At 28.1% G+C, this 18,026-nt stretch overlaps 4 protein-coding genes across 5 annotated transcripts; 3 read left to right on the forward strand and 1 right to left on the reverse strand.

The window, feature by feature from the left end:
- The first annotated feature begins 1,056 nt into the window (after positions 1–1,056).
- Positions 1,057–7,170, forward strand: LOC126842689 (dehydrogenase/reductase SDR family protein 7-like). The gene is made up of 6 exons (XM_050579775.1): positions 1,057–1,462; positions 2,168–2,311; positions 2,383–2,602; positions 2,702–2,786; positions 2,885–3,045; positions 3,749–7,170. Exons 1-6 carry the CDS (start codon positions 1,331–1,333, stop codon positions 3,949–3,951), a joined length of 945 nt encoding a protein of 314 aa, XP_050435732.1. The 5' UTR covers positions 1,057–1,330; the 3' UTR covers positions 3,952–7,170.
- Positions 6,333–9,178, reverse strand: LOC126842694 (transmembrane protein 11, mitochondrial). Of its 2 annotated transcripts, XM_050579787.1 has the most exons (4): positions 8,843–9,178; positions 8,497–8,717; positions 7,733–8,049; positions 6,333–7,383 (listed from the first exon to the last, which is right to left on the reverse strand). In XM_050579787.1, exons 1-3 carry the CDS (start codon positions 8,854–8,856, stop codon positions 7,769–7,771), a joined length of 516 nt encoding a protein of 171 aa, XP_050435744.1. In that variant the 5' UTR covers positions 8,857–9,178; the 3' UTR covers positions 6,333–7,383; positions 7,733–7,768. The 2 variants fall into 2 exon arrangements, with proteins under 2 accessions (XP_050435744.1, XP_050435743.1); XM_050579786.1 differs by lacking the exon at positions 6,333–7,383 and having other exon boundaries at positions 7,396–8,049.
- Positions 9,179–9,405: 227 nt separating this feature from the next.
- On the forward strand, positions 9,406–13,005 carry LOC126843009 (uncharacterized). Its single transcript, XM_050580303.1, has 8 exons — positions 9,406–9,491; positions 10,669–10,805; positions 10,885–11,052; positions 11,411–11,689; positions 11,764–11,890; positions 11,951–12,114; positions 12,697–12,864; positions 13,002–13,005. Exons 1-8 carry the CDS (start codon positions 9,435–9,437, stop codon positions 13,003–13,005), a joined length of 1,104 nt encoding a protein of 367 aa, XP_050436260.1. The 5' UTR covers positions 9,406–9,434.
- On the forward strand, positions 12,849–17,785 carry LOC126842684 (uncharacterized). Its single transcript, XM_050579771.1, has 11 exons — positions 12,849–12,942; positions 13,033–13,138; positions 13,232–13,411; positions 14,360–14,452; positions 14,575–14,755; positions 14,858–15,064; positions 16,126–16,268; positions 16,374–16,577; positions 16,898–17,099; positions 17,449–17,600; positions 17,698–17,785. Exons 3-11 carry the CDS (start codon positions 13,367–13,369, stop codon positions 17,743–17,745), a joined length of 1,275 nt encoding a protein of 424 aa, XP_050435728.1. The 5' UTR covers positions 12,849–12,942; positions 13,033–13,138; positions 13,232–13,366; the 3' UTR covers positions 17,746–17,785.
- Positions 17,786–18,026: the final 241 nt, after the last annotated feature.

Consider the following 18,026-nt stretch of genomic DNA (forward strand, 5'->3'; position numbering starts at 1 on the left):
ACAATATTTGTTTACACAATAAATCTTACTTTCTATTATGTGTTTCCATTTTGACAATCATTTTATGTAAACTTACTAACTTCTTTTATAAATCGCACTCGTACACAATTGAGTTTCTTAAGGGGCCTCTATACTAGCATTTATTAAGGCGCATTGTATAGGCAATTTTTCGCTAAACTTAACGTTAAGCTAAAATGTTTAAACGTACAAATTACCATAGGAAAGAAGTATCTATATTGATAATTAATTTTTTTTTTCAACTTTTATAACCCATATAGGATCTATTTTTGTACAAAAACATATGTTTCTACTTCAAACGTACTGTTCCTAAGAATTCTTCGATTTGAGTTTTGAAAAACATTTGTTCAATTCTTCATAACATTTTCAAGGAAATGACTGTGGCACAATTTTTTATATTATTTTTAGTTAATTAAGTATTTTAATGTAAAAAACTGCAATTTTAAACTGAAATAATTAACTAACAAAAAACAAATCATAAAATTGTGTCAAAATCAATGCCTTGAAAATGTTATAAAGAATTCAAATCTTTTTTCAAAACTTAAATCGGAGTATTTTCTTGGGAACTGTACGTTTGTAGTAGAATGAGTTGTTATATACTTGTTTTCGACCAAAAATACGCAAGTGTAGAGGCCTCTTCATATTTTAAATCCAAGTAGGCGAAACAATAATTTGAAGAGATTGTGGCGGGGCAAACGTTTCTTTTAGATAGTTTTTAAGATAAATTTAAGCATGAACAAATATGCATACCCAGTAATTAGAAGACAAATTAAATATTACCAGAAAGTTTTTTTTTACACTTGACAGCATATTGTAAAACTTTTTGAGCAGAAATAAATGTTTACGACAGTGGACATGTTTTTATAACAATAAAAAATATATTTTTGAGTATGCATAACGACTCTAATAATTATTGGTACATGATATAATATAACAAATGACATTTAAATGTGGGCGAGGCTACACTGTTGAACTTGGGTCAGTATAAAATCGAGTCTTGTGATTAAATATTTTATAAAGTATATCTGAAATTCAGTACAGTAACTAATCACAAGCGGTTATCAATTCGACCACTGTTGGCCGCTATGGACTTGTGACGTTCCACAAACATCAGTTATTATAATAACTTACGAGTTACGGTGTATTTGTTCTGTTGATTTTTTAGCTAACTAATACACGAATTTTAAATCAAACTAGTTTGTATTGTCTTATTTTAGTGTGTACAATATACAAATAACTTAACGCTCAGTCCAGCCACATTCCATTTGTTTGCATATCTGAAATTTAGGGAAAAATCAAAATCACAACTCAAATGTCGAACACCAAATATAACATTCCAAATGTTTGGGAGTTGTGTTTTTTATCGGTGCCAATCATCGTACCGCTTGCTGTTTATATGTTCGAAAAATGTTGCTCCAACAAATATCGTAAACTCAACTCAAAGGTAAGCGTTGATATTTTCTTCTCTGATGTATATTTCATTAAGTGTTAAGCCAATATTGGTCGTGCCCTTTGAACCACCTGACATTTGTTTTATTCAGTGAACTTTGTACTGTACATAACATTCGCAATGATTTATTTAACAGAAGATTGCAAAAAATCACTGTCTGTCGAGCAAACACTCGATAGAAGCTTTTATCTAAAGTAAACCTTAACTTATAGTAGTGTGATTGAAATTTTAAATAAATAAACAAATTCGAAATAATTTTGCTACAGTTTTTAAACTATAACGTTATTCCTGCATTAATGTATAATATTTATTTAACCTAACGTCATTATTATTTACGTCGCATACCTATATTCAAATAAAATAATTTTTTGTATTTCAACATGAAGTTCAAAGTTAAAAAAAGTACTCATTAATTTTTATTGTAGTTTATATGGTCGTGTGGGTATAGTGACAGTGTGTTATTGCTCACTGTCAACGGTTCGACACTCAGTTAGGCAGCTCGGTATGCTTGCCGTAAAACGTTTAGTGAATAGGAGACTGCCATCCCATTCATTGGTGACATACTGACACCTGTCTCTTATAGCAAATTTGTCAGAAAGCTTCGAAGGAAATAGCGATGACCCTAAATAGGCCACTTATGCTGATTCCTTATCATAATTAATTTTAACCTTTTTTTTTTTTTAATTTTGCATTTTACAGGTCGTGTTAATAACTGGTGCCAGTTCCGGTCTAGGTGAAACTTTAGCTCATGAATTTTATTCTCATGGCTGTGCATTGATTTTGACTGGCCGTAGTAACACTGAATTAGAACGAGTCAAGAGTGATTTGTTGAGCAGAAGTGATGTAATAATATTCATTTTTTTTACTAAATAAATGTAGGTAATACTTAGTTTAACTTATTTTTCTTGTCATAGGTGAAAAATGTTAACAAACCGTGTACCCTAGTCTTGGATCTAATTGATCAAGCTACAATAGAAGGCGTCAGCCAAAAAGTGTTAGGTGTTTTCGGACGCGTTGATATTCTTATTAACAATGCTGGTATCAGCTACAGAGGTAGAGCCGAAGTGACAACAGCTGAAGTAGACTATCAAGTAATGTTAGTTAATTATTTCGGACAAATCGCTCTAACTAAAGGTAAGAATACTAGTAGTTTTTTTACTTTTCTATATTTCGTAATTATAATCATTTGTGTAATTATAGAATTAATAGTTATTGTGTTTGTTTTTGATTTAGCTATATTACCTAGTATGATACATCATAAAAGTGGCCATATAGTAGCAATCAGTAGTGTTCAAGGGAAAATAGCTATACCATTTAGGTGATGATAAACTTTATGTTTCATTCATATCTTAATTCAATTATGTTGTTTTAAGCTACTAAAGTTGTGTCTAATTAAATTTTTCTAATTTTATACAGATCCGCTTACACCGCGTCTAAACACGCCTTGCAAGCCTTTTTCGATACCCTGAGAGCAGAAATTGCACGCCATAAAGTAAAAGTAACAGTTATAAGCCCTGGGTACATTCAAACGAATTTGTCATTAAATGCGTTGACTGGAAATGGATCAAAATATGGCAGTAAGATGTTTTTTAATTATGCTCAGTCGAGTTATTGCTGCAACCTCCAAACTGATTTACTGAATGGTTTAGTGAACTACACCTAGTTTTCAAAGTCATAATTATTGAATTTTCTATTATTTTTTTCAATCAATGGGTATTTAAACTTAATTGATTTGTTTTTGATATTTCTTTAAAAAAAATGTAAAACTCTACATTATAAACATTTCAACAAAAAAAAAATTGTATAATACATAACACCCTTCTTAGCAAAATCATTGATGAAGCAATGATGTTAATGACACCTACAACTTTGATAAAAAATTATTATTTGTTAAAAAAAAAATGTTTGTCTATAATGTGCAGTAGTGAGTACCAATTTAATATAAATAGGTAGATATTCTCTCATTGACTTTTATGACACTTTGGCACTGTGTGTATGCTTTAAACTTCTGTTAAAAATATAAATTAAATATTTTATTTAAAAAATAATTTTAAAGTTAACCTTTTTTAAAGCTTTTTGAACCAAGTTCTAGCTGAATAAAATGCAAGAACATTTTTGGCCAAAATTGGTCTTTTAAAGAAATTTAATAGAAAACAATTTAAATTCTCTACACAATATGTCTGCTTGAAAATATGTGAAGAAATCAAGTTGTTTATATGGCTTGTTAATTGTTTTAATAGAATAATTTTAACTAAATTTACTAATGTGATATTTATATAGTAATGGATGAATCGACAATGGATGGTTATTCAGCAGAGTATGTTGCTCAACGAATAGTAGAAGCAGTGGTTAATAATGAACAAGAAATCATTATAGCGCCGTTTTATGCTCGATTGGCAATAGGGCTACGGTACATTTGGCCTAGGGTTTATTTTTGGATCATGAAGTGTAGGGCTGAACGGCAAGCTGGTCAAAAAATGTAGGATTCAAGGATTCCCTGCCATCAGACGGACGAGCTTCGGCCACAGCCTGTTGTCGTCGGCATACGGGAATCTCGCATTTGACATACAGCCAGGTCAGTCAGCTAGACTTTTAGATATTAGAATTTAGATGTTATTTTTTTTAGTACTTTTAATTTTGTATCCTTATCATTAATTCTCTTGTCATTAGTGGTGCACAGTTTTCAAATTTACTTGGATGTGTGTGTTTAGTTTGAATACTAAAATGCTGTGTTTATTGTTATGACGGGTTGTCGTTAATTTAGTAAAATAAATCTATGTTGTCTTTCTGTTTATATTGCATTCAATTTATAATAAGCCGCTGTTAACCAAGGCAGCGATACTATAGTTGAAGCTTAATGAACTGGGGATTGGTTGCTTCACCTTCAGCTACTGTTTGGTGATCAAAATACAATTTAAGTTTCTTAAAAATTTACAGTTTTGGTTATAGAACAAAGGCTACAACAATCATATTTTTATTAAATTATTATGAATTATCTTTGCAAAGTATAGCTATAAGTAAATTGTCCACTACAGTACATTTTACTTTCTAATTAAAAACAAACCGTCCATTATATTTTGCTTGAGCAAATTAGAAATCATTATATTTTTTTTACACTGTATTATTAAAAATAAAGAATAATTTTTAGTATAGTGAAATACTATTTTAATTCCGTAATTAAATCCTATTATTGCTTACAAACTGTTGATGTAACTTAACGTTAAATTAATTTGTTATCTGTTTTTTAACAACTGAATATTGATAATTTGAATAAAACTAAGTGTGTCATGTTATTGATATTCAAAATAAATATGATTAAGAAATGGGACAAAAAGTTATGCTTATATTAATTTATATGACCAAATTGTTAAACCTATCTAATTATTGTTATTATTTATATTTTTAATTATTTGGGTATATTTTGCAAAACTAAAATTTTTTTTAGAATGAAATATACTACTTAAAATTTTTTATTAGGTATTTTATATAAAAATGTGTACTCACATTTTTTTTAAAAATATATTTTAAATATTTTATTTTTTGTAATTTTTAACGATCAAGGGTTAATGTTATTAATAATTAATGCTAATTTTTTAAGGTGAACTTGCTATACTTTTTTGCATCGGTATTTAGTTTACTACCTATTCAAGTCAATTACATTATGTTAATTTTATTCATAAACTGTGCATCACTGGCTATGTTAGTTTAAAACAAAAATTTACAATCAACGCTACAATTAGTGTAGTATTAAACTTTTGCCTTTTATAATTGTATAAGATTGGAAACTTTTACGACACCATAGGATTAGATGAATGTGTGTTTTAGTCTACTTTATATTTAAAATTTTAAAAAAATATTGACATTTTTTCCATCCATTTTTTAGTACAACAATTAATTTTTTTTAACAATAATCAATCATAAATTTATAATGATCTCTTTTCTTTTTTTGATAATAATAATTGTTTACTATTATTTATATATTTATTCGTTGCTTGATATATATTTTTATGGTGCTTGTTACACATTTTGTGTTACTTTTTATCACATTTATGACAATATTTATATATGATCTTTTACCACGTAATTTTGAATTATCACTAAAATTATATTATTTACATACAATGATTTAAATAACCTTGGCGTATCGACAATTACATTTTAGTAACCTTGTATAGCTCATTTAATATTAGTAGATCTGACTTGTGTCAATTATTTATGTATACTTAATAGTGAGTTGTTAATATTATAGTTTAAACCTTAACCTGTTTACTGTTAAAACAAATTGTTTTATTTTATAATCATTTTATTCTAGTCTGTTTATACTAGTTTTTTATTTTTAGTCTGTAATAATAAAATTACAACTATTTAATGTTACAATGGTAGACAAATAAAAGTTAAGTACCTATTAGTCAAATACTTATAACAATAGACATTTTAGAGATTTATAGTTGTTATTTTTTATTTATACTTTTTTATAGTATGTTAAGTAAGAAACCCAAATGTTATGTAGAATCATTCGAATCTGAGACTAGGAAAAGATGCCATAGTTCAAAATGTTATTGTTGTGCTTAACGTATCTTAAGATTTATTTGTTTAATTTTTCTTATAATTTATTATGATATTTTGTGATAATACCCAAATATTATGTTTTGCCTAAGTAGATAATGTACAATTTTTTTTTACTAAGCACAAAGTACCAATGTAATTAAATGTAATGTCCATGCACTCAACGTAAAAAAAAAACTCATTTTTAGAAAAATAATGTTTTATTTAAAAACTACACAAGACACAAATTTGAATAAAATATAAGATGCATCTTATTTAAATTATAACATTTTCTTCAGATTTTTTGTCTCTTTAATAGTTATTTTACTACTTGCAAACAAGGAGGTTTAACAATAAATCACATTCAAAATTGAAGATTGTAAAACCTAAATAAATATACTTTAAATTTTCAGTCTATCAAATAATGGTATCTACAAATTATTAATTTGTCTGTAAATAGAAAAAATTTTACAGACAATGGAATTCGTAAATTTTATAATTTAAACAATGGTAGGATACGTTGCTGATATTAAAAAAAATATTGATCATTATAATACTATTATCAAAACAGTATGGGAATTTTATATGCATTTTACAAGTGCGACTTAATTTGGCATGCTACATTCGACTTAAATCTCTAGGATCTTTATTAATAGAAAATAGAATTATATGTATAATGAGAATGGTCATTTAATATACTGACAATTATTGCCTTTAAAATAAAAACAATTAACTAAACAAATTAATTGTTCTGTTACTTTCATTTGAACATTATATGTAATACATTTATGAATATTGAAATTTCGAACACAAAATTAAACAAAATACATAAAATTTGTTATTCTTAACATTTAAATTTAAATTGACACACAATTATTCTCTTCATTTGACAAAACCAATACATATACCTTTTTATTTTAATGGCAACAGCATGGTCAAATGTTAGTAATTTATTAAATTAATTAATTAATAAATGTGTAGATTTTTTTAAACTACAAAAATAAAATTCTGGCTAATTTAAAAACTTAATTTAGATGTTTGAGAAGTATCAGTTTGCTCATCCGTTACCATCAAGTGTAAGAAATGTTCGCAACAACTATTTTTGTTTGTTATAACAAATATACATTTATGAATTCACAATAAAATGATAACAATGACTTTTTTTGTTTTGTTTTTTTAATAAAAAAAATATATTTGGTAGTTGTGATAAAGTATATTAAAAAATTAATGTTGAAAATATTGGGTATAATATAAAATGATTTTAAAATATATAGTATTTTAATCTATTTAACACAAAAATATAAGAGCTTCATTATTCTTCTTTCGACTTGCAACTGTACAGTTAGAATGCTTGTTTAAAATTTACAATTCTGTGAATATTGAATCAAAGTTCACAATTATATATCTTTTGCATTAAATAATACGTAAATATATTGGAAATAAATATAAACTACAATACAATTTGGTTTAAGTTATAAAATATTTCTTCCAGCACTCATGCAGGTGATATTATATATTTTTTTAATGTTATGTAAACAAGAAATACAATTTTTAATTTTATTCTCAATTTCTGTGTTACTTAACAGAAAACTTTAGATTGAAGGTTGACACAACCTTATATATCAGGCACTTACAATTATTAGTTGTTAAAGAAAATCAAATCAAATGAAAACAAAGTAAAAATTATATTTTATATAATTATAAAATATTTGTCTATACCATCATGTGCTCGATTTTAGTAAGTATGCGAGCATGTTACTTGCAATACTCATACAGTTTCCAGATACAATATGCAATAGATGCCGTGGTTACGGTGGTGTGAACAATTTTCCGTTTAGTATCGCTACCTCGCTCTATAACTACTGGCAATGGTGGCGTGTTATCTTCTTTTTGCAGAGATTTCAACCTTGGATCTCTGTGTACTTGGTATTTGCAACACGGATCAAATTGCCAAGAAACCATGTACAAACCAGTGCAAACAAATGATACCATACACAACGGGCCATATATCAATGGTTTTGAAGACCATGGGTACGCTAAATATAACAGAATTTTAAATACAAATTAATAAATAGCTAGTGGTCTAGTTGTAAGGGATACATAGCTAACTTAACCCTTACTTCACTACTATTATTAGCTATGACTACTCCACCCTTATTAGCTTTTCTACGACAGAGGCTTCGAGACTTTACTCAATGATAAAAGTTATGATTATGTTAAAATAGATTAACAAATGTTTACTAACTGTCATAATGAATACAAACTGAGATATATAATAAATATTTAACATATGAAATCTCCTAATACACATCATATATTTAGAGGAAAAAATTATTATTTATTATTCATTTTTTTTTTTTTTGACAATTTAAAAAGCTGATACTCGCTTATTCATTTAATTTATAGGCTACTTAGCACTCAAACACAAAACTAACAGTAACATAAATTCAATTATCTACATTTATATTTTAAAAATTACATACCTATTCCAATAGATAAAGTGCCTGTTAAAATTGCGATTTTAGATATACAATTTCCCACTGTTATCCACCGTACAGTTTCATCAGCCAATTGTGTTGGCTCAATTATAATATATTTATAGCCAGCCTCCAATGCATTATCCAACTCTTGTTCAAATATCTCTTGCGAGTTATCATTGTCATACACTTCTCTAATTATAGCTGTATCTTCTTGATTTATAATTCTGTAAATTCATAAGGTGTTTATCATAACCACAAGATAACAACATGAACAAATTTAATTAATAAATAATAAAAGGTGGTTTTGATGTAGGAAATATATGATCAAAACTTAAATTTGAATACTTACTCGTACGAAAGCATTTTCTAAACACAGTAAGACTGTTAAATTGTCTCATTCATCATATTATGGTTTCAATAATAATGTATAGTTAACTCTCATTTGAAGTATAAGTAGCTGTTCAATTTCTGGTGTAAATTTTCAAACTACTATTTTCTATACGTGTATTCAGAGTAAAATATATGTACGAAGTTCATTATAAATATCTGTAAAGGTTTCCCTAAACAGGGCCTCTCAGGTTTGACTCTTATAAAATATCAGGTTTCGTAAATTAATATTAAAGAAAAACAATTAACAGTAATAAGATCAAAGAGCTGTGAAAACGACATTGAAAACAGAAAAAATGTTCGGTTGATAAAAACCTACTGATAAAATCAGTTTATCATGGAAGAAAATATGATTCACCTCTAATTTTCTAATGTGAATCCTTTTTTTCCATGATAAATAACATATGTGCAAATATTTTACCGGCTTTTTAATACACCAATACCACCATACTAGTATTTTTCACACTATTAAGTGTTTTAAATAGAAATTCATTTTAACTTGAATTCTTAATTCAATTTTAACTAATATAAAAGTAGGTAGCTGAATAAAAAAAATGGAAATAACTACCAAATTGAAGAGAATGCTACTATCACAAGATCTTATTTCACAGGTAATTAACATATTTTATCCATAATGTTATAACTTATCATTTATGTACCCAGTACCTATATAACTGTATTTTCACAATACTATAACAAATTTCTCAATTAACTAAATTGTCATTTTAGGGGGGAAGTTTAATACGAAATCAAAACTGGTAGACTCAAATAGCTTACTTTTTAAACATCAAGCAAAATCAGAATAAAATAAATTAATATAGCACATAGGAACACAAAAAGTTCGATTTGAACAATAAAATAATTGTATTAGCCGTTTTAACATTAAAATCGGTCTTAGTTTAAGAAACCCGAAAAATATCAAAATTTATTTTGACGACTCCATTTAAACTGAAAGGTACAAAAATAAAGAAAAAAGTTTTAGGAGTTTTAAAATCTTATTTTTAGATTAATTAAAATTTTTAAGTTAGTAAGTTAGTTTACATTAAAAGTGAATAATGATTTAAGGAAAAACTTGAATTTAAGTAAACCTGGTTTAAAATCGAATCAAAAGTGTAGCATTGATTAAATTGACAACAACTTTATTTTATAATTTTGAGATTTTGCAGTTTTAAATTGCGGCAAAAAAATTATATAAAAATAATTACAAGAATTTATTTTAAATGTTTTTTTTTTTTTTGTAATTTTAAAGTAGTCTCATTAATACGTCGCTTTGTAATCCTCAATCTAAGTAGTTGAATAATTGTATTATTTGTCTACTATCATCGTCATATGTTTTCTTCTTACTATTAAACCGTAAACGTAATTTTTATACTCATTTTGGCTTATGTCAGTTATGCATTACATAATAAAAGCGTTCCGTAATTTTAATTTGAAAAATATTTAAATATTTTGGGTGTTTTTTTCTAGATTTTAATAGGGAAAGGGTGAACTTTTACAACTTTTGCCACAATAAAGTACCATTTAAATACGATTTGTGAACTATACACTTGTTACATGAAGAAAACAGTATAGTGGACTTAGGATTTGGGAGCTATCGTAGGTTCAAACACAAAAATAACAACACATAATTTTAAAAACAATACATTCTTATTTCTTAGCTCTATGCATAGAAGCTAATAAATAATTAAATAAATATTTAATAAATTTACAGTCCTCTGGTGCACATCACATAATACTAAAACGTCTATTTGTATGGCATAGAACATAATATGTATTTCTTTGTTTCAGGACAAATGTATCAGATTTATGATCCATGTATTAAGAGACCCAAAAAAGTTTGATTACATCAGTACTAAATTTTTAGACGATGACCTAATTCAATTCTTATGTGAACCATTACTCTCCATCAAAACTTCTCTATTGCAGTTAATTTATTATTTGTTTGTTTGCGTTATATATTTATTTTCTGTAAATTAGTGTTTATAAAGTTTGAAAAATATTTAGAAATATATGCTTATGCATATGGATGTTGTCAAAAAATCAAAAGTTTTACGAACGAAATGATGTGTTGTATACTTGCAACAGCTTAATGCGGACACTTGTATTTTTGTTAAAAACCAAAAATCCCGTCGCGACCAATTTAATTCAGTTGTTGGCGATATTTTTGAAAAAGTAATGTATAATCTTTAATCCATTTACGGGCACATCGGTGGGTAGTAGAAAACTACTGTAGGGAATACTGTCTTGTTTAAAAAAAACCTATCTCAATAACAAATACTCATATAGTTTTAAATTATTCGTTGTAACATCACAATAACGTACGTTACAATAGTTTTAAATAAAAGTAATATTTATATTATAAATTGTGTTATATTTAGGTATGTCAAAATTTAAAATAGTGTCCATACTCGGGATGAAAAAAATATTATTGTATTTTTCTCTCTCCCTGAATTTCAGCCTTCAAGTGTCATTTGACACAAATCGAGGATAATATATTTGATTCAACAACTTTTTTTTTCATTTTTTACAGAGGTGGTAAGAAATTAAGAGAAGCCTGTAATTTGTCGCAAGTGTTGACTGTAGTGAAAATGATTTTGGCAAATTCGGCCAGCTTGCCGGATCGTTGTACGATCAATTCTGTATCCATACTAACAACAATACTGTCGTGTCCTTTAGTAGAGTTAAATGGCAAACTCTACAGTACGACGATTTCTGTGTCCAAGACCATTTGCAAAATTATAGCAGAAAAAAAAATCATAGAACCGCACATAGTCGGTATAGCATCTGACATTTCAAGCAGTATTCTAAGGTATAGATGCAGTCTTATTTTAACTACTATAGATATAATATACACATATTGTCATGTATTTTTTTTACTTGCAGATTCTATTCGACGATTATGAAGAGAATTCAATTGAATGCTAATCTAACGCAACACCGTAATGTTATAGACCCATTGAAGAGTGTTGCTTGGTACATGATTAAGAACGTGAGCTTGCCTTTCGTCCAGGTAATTCCTGTCCAGATAACAAAAATAAATAAGTTATATATTATACAGTCATATTTATAGAAAAATCTCAACTCAAACATTTATCGTAAAACATATTACAAAGGGTTGAAATGTTTAATCAGTCCTTTCGATGTCACTTTGCCGCCGCACATCCTTCACAACGTCGCCAATCAATACGCGACACAAGGAATGATAAAAGTGTCCTATGAACTACTTGAATCTAGGTGATTTGTTACTTAATTATACAGAACCTTACACTACTTAAAACGATAACTGATAAGAACCAAATTGGTTTGTGTGACAAACCCCCTACCCCCAGTTTCTGACTATAAAATGAATATATAAACTACTCTTATTCGGTGCCTCTATCAAGGCCTGTGTTTAGAACTATACTTCCTCTAGACACAAACCACAAAATTAAATTATGTCGGATTTTGGCACAAATGGTTCAATTGTAAATGCATTTTTTTTTAATTAGAAAAAAATCAACATTTTTTCCCCTTTAATTTTGTGTTGCATTTTCATTTTTTAGTTTAATAATTTAACAACGGATTGTTAAGTTAGGTTAAACATTGCATATACAATTGCCTCGTTTGCTTAAAATGATCTTATGGGACTCTAGCTTCAATTGGGGTAAGGTGAAGAAGAAGAATAAAGAATACCATGAGATTGCATTGAGAACATTAACTTTATTTTCTTCATTTTTTGTGCCTACCATTTTGGTTCTCGTGACTGATTGTATAGCGGTTCATAATTTATACCCGACCTAATAATCAACCGTTACATTGTCATTTTTATCTTTTTAGTGATCTAGGCGCTTTAGCTGAACAATTGCTACTAAATATTATATATCGTCTAGCAATAGCCAACTTGGAAGTCGAACTGTACTGGCCAGGTGGCTTAGAAATGTTCTACAATCAATTGGTTGAGGGATTCAGACGATTCCCAAAGACTCCTAAAGACGTTTGTGCGACGTTAATAAATAATAAAAATGTTCACGTCAATCAAACGATTATCATTTTTATATATTTTTGTTTTTTAACATGTTCCGAGTAAGCAAGTCTCGTTTCGACAATATATTATTAATTATTGTGTATTTTTATATTATAAGGTAGGTACAATCATTTGGTTATGTTTTTCAGCGTGGACAACGAACCGTTGTACTTGGAATCGATATGTGTGTATTTATATTCGAATAAGAATCAAATTCACATTCCTCTACTCAAAGCTGTTCTTTTTAATATTTCCGTGAGTAGTTTTGCGCTTCGAACGACAGTCTAAATTGTGCGTGTATTTTTTTCGTTTGGTCTTGATTTCATTTTTACCAATAATTAATCACAGCTGTCGTTTGTATCACATCATGCGGTGAACACAATTCCCGGATTGCCGTCTGCTACAAAAAAATTGGTCCAACTGTTGACATCCATAGAAAATGTCGACGTAGTTTTTACTCTCCATCCGGCACAGTTGTATTTTATGTTTGCTTCAAATTTAATTCCAGTTAACATCAAACTGCGACTGGTAAGTACTTACTGGTATACAATGTATTGATCTGCTCAGCGTGAGCTAGGGGAAATAAACAAGAAAGTGATAACATACAACTATCAACTAACTTTTGTCACTCAGTTTTATCGTGTATTGTTAATAGTAGTAAGATTTACCCTATTGTAAAATGGAAATCGGGTGGTCAAATTCTAGATAATGCTGTGTGAAACCAATGTTTATCTCTTGGACATTATTCAACTAACTGAACAGACAGATAACAGTAACAATAGGGTATGAAATCCGAATAAAAATACGATTATTGTTTCCCACCCTGCACTAGTAGATTATATGATGCAGACCGAGGAGTAATGTATTTATTTGAAAAAATATTGATTCATTTTTAAGAGTATACCACATTACCTTTTTTTTTATAAAAAGACGTCTCAGGATATGTTTATTTCCGTGGGACAAGCAGTTTTTGTGTAAAAATATATTCATATAAAATTAAAGATCTGTACTTAATTTTTATTTCGATGTGGGCGATTTTTAATACATAATTTCAGAGAAAACTATAAAAGTACTAAGTTAAATTCAAATAGTAATTACATTGGAATAAATCTCGTGGTGTTTGGACAAGGGAAATAAGTTTAAATGATTGTATCTACGTATTTTCTTTTGTCTATATTAGTTTAGTTCATTAGACTTAAGCCTAAATTACTTTTTACAAATGATAAACCGTGGTATAACCCGTATATGTTCAAATAATTGCAGAAACGACACGAGTCAATTTTTTTATATGCTCAATGAAGTATCACATGACTAGAACATTTAATATAATACATTATAACATCTTTGAAAACTCTCAACTTATCTCGTCACAAATTTAACTAAAATTGAATTTTACTCTAGTCGCGTCCAATGTCCATGTTGTCTTAAGTTAAACAAGTTGTAAGTAAAACGTGAATTTATTTTGTCTATATTTAGGTCAGGTTGTGGATTATGAACTTAGATGACATAACTTCAAATGAAATAGAAAAACTGTGTTTGAACAACTGCGATTCTAAATGTTGTTTGCTTGTGAGTATTTTAAGTTTATACGACGTACGACAAGAAACTTTAAAATATTGTTTATGTATATTAAGTTATTCATTGTCGACTAATTAAAACGATTATTGAACACGGTGTTTAACGACGTATAGGATGTACTGATCAACGAAAAAGATATGGATGCCGTCAAAATGAATAAAGGTTTTAGTATAGTTAACAACATAATAATCCAAGAAAGAGACAGTAGCAAATACGATACGGTATTGTTTATCTGGGACTTGTTGCCTAAGTGTTTGGGTTCTTTCTGTTGTGCCGAAGAACCAACAATAGGAGGTTGGTCTTAGTGTAGTTAGATGGTATTTTTTATCTTCGACTAGGTACTTTAATCGGAGTAGTGGATTGTTGTTTAAACAAAATTATATTGTTTTTGTACAGATAACAATTTATTATGCCTCCTCAATCTGGCCGAAGCTTATCCTCCTCCTGAAAAACTAGACTGGACGTTAAACGCTCAACGAAATACTGCCTACACGATTTCGTCCATTATTAAATGTTATCAACTAAAAAGTTCGGAACACCAGAATTTGCTGTCGTCACTTTTACAACACATCCTTACCATAATCAGATTATCTTCTGCCGACGGTAATTACGATCAGTGACGCCGTGCGCCGAACGCTTTTTATACAGTTAACTCTCTCATTTCTAATTTAATTCAAGTTTTTTTTAATCGTAATAGTTTAATAAAGTAACTTTATGTAACTATTATAAGTTTAAAAAGCCAGCACAACTAGGAGCTTATTGGGATCACAGAGCTCTTTATAGATATAGATTTTTCAGTACTTGCTTGATCGATCTACTCGATTTTTTTATTTTCGTTTTTAATAATATTGTAAAAATCAACAAAACAACTTTGCAATTTATCACAAAGAAATAATTAATTCCCTAAAAATAACTTTAAAATTATGCCACGGTCGATACCTAGTTAATGTTATGAAAAATCCAAATGTTTACTCAAAACTTAAATCTGAGTATTTTTAGCAACGTTCTGTTCGAAACAAATGTTCTTATACAAAAATAGGGCCAGTGTGTGTTATAAAAGTTAAAATGAATTATCAAAATATTTTATGTATTAGTATATAAACTTACAAATTTTAACGTAATGTCAAGTTTTAGTGAATAATTGCCTATACAATGCGCCTTAATAAATGATTGTGTAAAATCAATACCTTTTTACTTTTGCATCGAAGCTTAAATCAAAGCACATAATTATAAAAATAATTTCACTTCTCTTAGTTCTGCACCAAAGCTAAAGAAAAATTAGTATTAATTATACACTTAAAAACTGTTTCAGAAAAATTAAGAGCTTTAAAATGCTCTCAGGATTAGGCAAAATTATATATTCATAATAAATTGTATTAGAAATGTTGAAGGGTTGAATTATGGTTGTACTGCTTATGTAATATTGGGCTATTTAAAAATATGATCGAATGGATGGGTAAATATGAATGCATTATTGATTACATTTTTATTTTAATTGTCAGAGGGATAGGATTTATGTTTGGCAAACGGTGGATGGCTCTGTGATTTTTGTGTGCAACAATAAGTTACTAATCAGTTAGTTGTCACTAATAAGTAATATTTCAACTAAGGAGTTGGTCAATTATGATAGGTTAGGTTATTGACTAATCTTCTCTTTCTTATAGCGACGAACACGATTAAAAACCACAAAGATTTTCCGTCCATTCTGGCAGATTTGTGTTTATCCGAAAGGAACAGTGTCTGTTCTCTATCTTTTGAGATTTTGATACAATTATGTCAAAGACCACAAGCTGAGACCTTGTTGCTGGTAAGAGTCTCATGCTAAAACAATATTAATATACAATACACCAAAAATACCGTAGACTATACTCGGTACTAGCTTTAATACGTTTTTTATTCATCATTCTTATAGCATTCCATCGCGTTACAACACAGACATATTTTGACCGCCATATGTAGGATTTGTCACAACTGCGTTGTGTCATCTCTCACATTATTCCAAATAATTATACGAAGCAAAGAAGAAAACGAACGCAACTTCGTCGAGTTGGAGGAAATACATGACGTCGAATTTTTAAAGTCCGTTTTCTTCCAGTTGGAAACTATTATATCGCTGGTAATTTAATACTACGGATATTCAACTATTGTAGGTAACCTTCACCCGTGAGCCTAAGATAACTAATACACATTTTTAGCAAACATAAATTATTATATTCGCCCGTTAGACACTTAACAATTCCCAGAAAACAAATTATAACTTGTATAGGTATTTAAAAAAAATTAAGCTTGTTTATATATTTTCATTGAAAATAAAAATATTTACTATTTGCTAAATGCGAGATTCACCCACGAAGCAAATGCCAAATACCCATTATTAAGAATAATTATATTGTCGACTTAAATATATCTATCATAAGAATTAATTGGCGTTTTTAGGGATTGGACTGGGTATCGGATCACGCCTGGAAATGTATGGAAACGATGTTGTCTGCCGATTTTTCGAGCTATCCACATCTACAAGAACTGCAATATGATTTCGCCGCTGATCCATGGCTTTATCTTTTAATTAGAAATTTCAAAAGTTATAGCGAAAATTGTTTAGAGTTTTTAAAATTTTGGTTCAGACGCTATGTATTGAGTTGAGTATATTAAAATAAAGTTAACTATCTGGAAGGATGAACTATAAAACGCACGATTTGAGTCAAATTAAAATCGCCTTAAAATAAATAAATTACACATAATTTTCGTTTTTCAAATTTATTATTAAAATTTTAAAATATCACCCAAGTAAATTACATTTAATAACTATTAATAAGATGTTTAAGTTGATATCTGTAATTTAAATACTATCTTTTATTTATAAAAAAAAAAATGGCAGAACGTTAATTTTTAGTAATTTATTCATTACACGTTTTGTGATAAATATAGATATAACTATTATTTCATTAATTTTTAAGTTGAATTATGCACATATTTTTTTTTTCCAGACAACGAAGGAAAAAAATACATAGTCCATGGAAAATCGATTTTATGTACAAGTTTTTTGGATAAAACGGTAGTACATATTTCCATAACTTTAATCAATCAAACATATAAAAACGAAATGGTTATGATCAAAGCCAAAGAAATAATCCAATTGGTAAGTAAAACATTTGTGTATTCGTTGTGAAGAATTTCTTTAGAATATATTTATATATATATATATAATAAAATATACTCAACATCAAAGATTTTAGATTGTAAAATCACTGCAATATTACCCGAAGAGTTATTGTGCAAGATGAAAACAATTGTTCAAAAATAGGTACCTGATGTTAATTGTATAACTTTGTATTTTTACTTTTTCTATCAAATGTATTTTATGTAGTTTAACTAAATATTTAACAAATTACATACATTTTTTAAATCAATTTTATTTTAACGTTGACGAAATGTAATTTTTTATTTAAAGCTAAACTAATTATTCATTAAAACATTTTAACTAAACCATGAATTAACATTAAATGTGAATAAGTGTTAATTTAATATTAAATTATAATTATATCAAGCCACTTTTTTAACATAT

Source organism: Adelges cooleyi, unplaced genomic scaffold (genome assembly GCF_023614345.1).
Source record: "Adelges cooleyi isolate 19-005CV unplaced genomic scaffold, UGA_ACOO_1.1 ACOO_flye_CR_arks_rails_tigmint_CR_PRNA_574, whole genome shotgun sequence".
In the NCBI taxonomy this organism is placed as follows: Eukaryota; Metazoa; Arthropoda; class Insecta; order Hemiptera; family Adelgidae; genus Adelges; species Adelges cooleyi.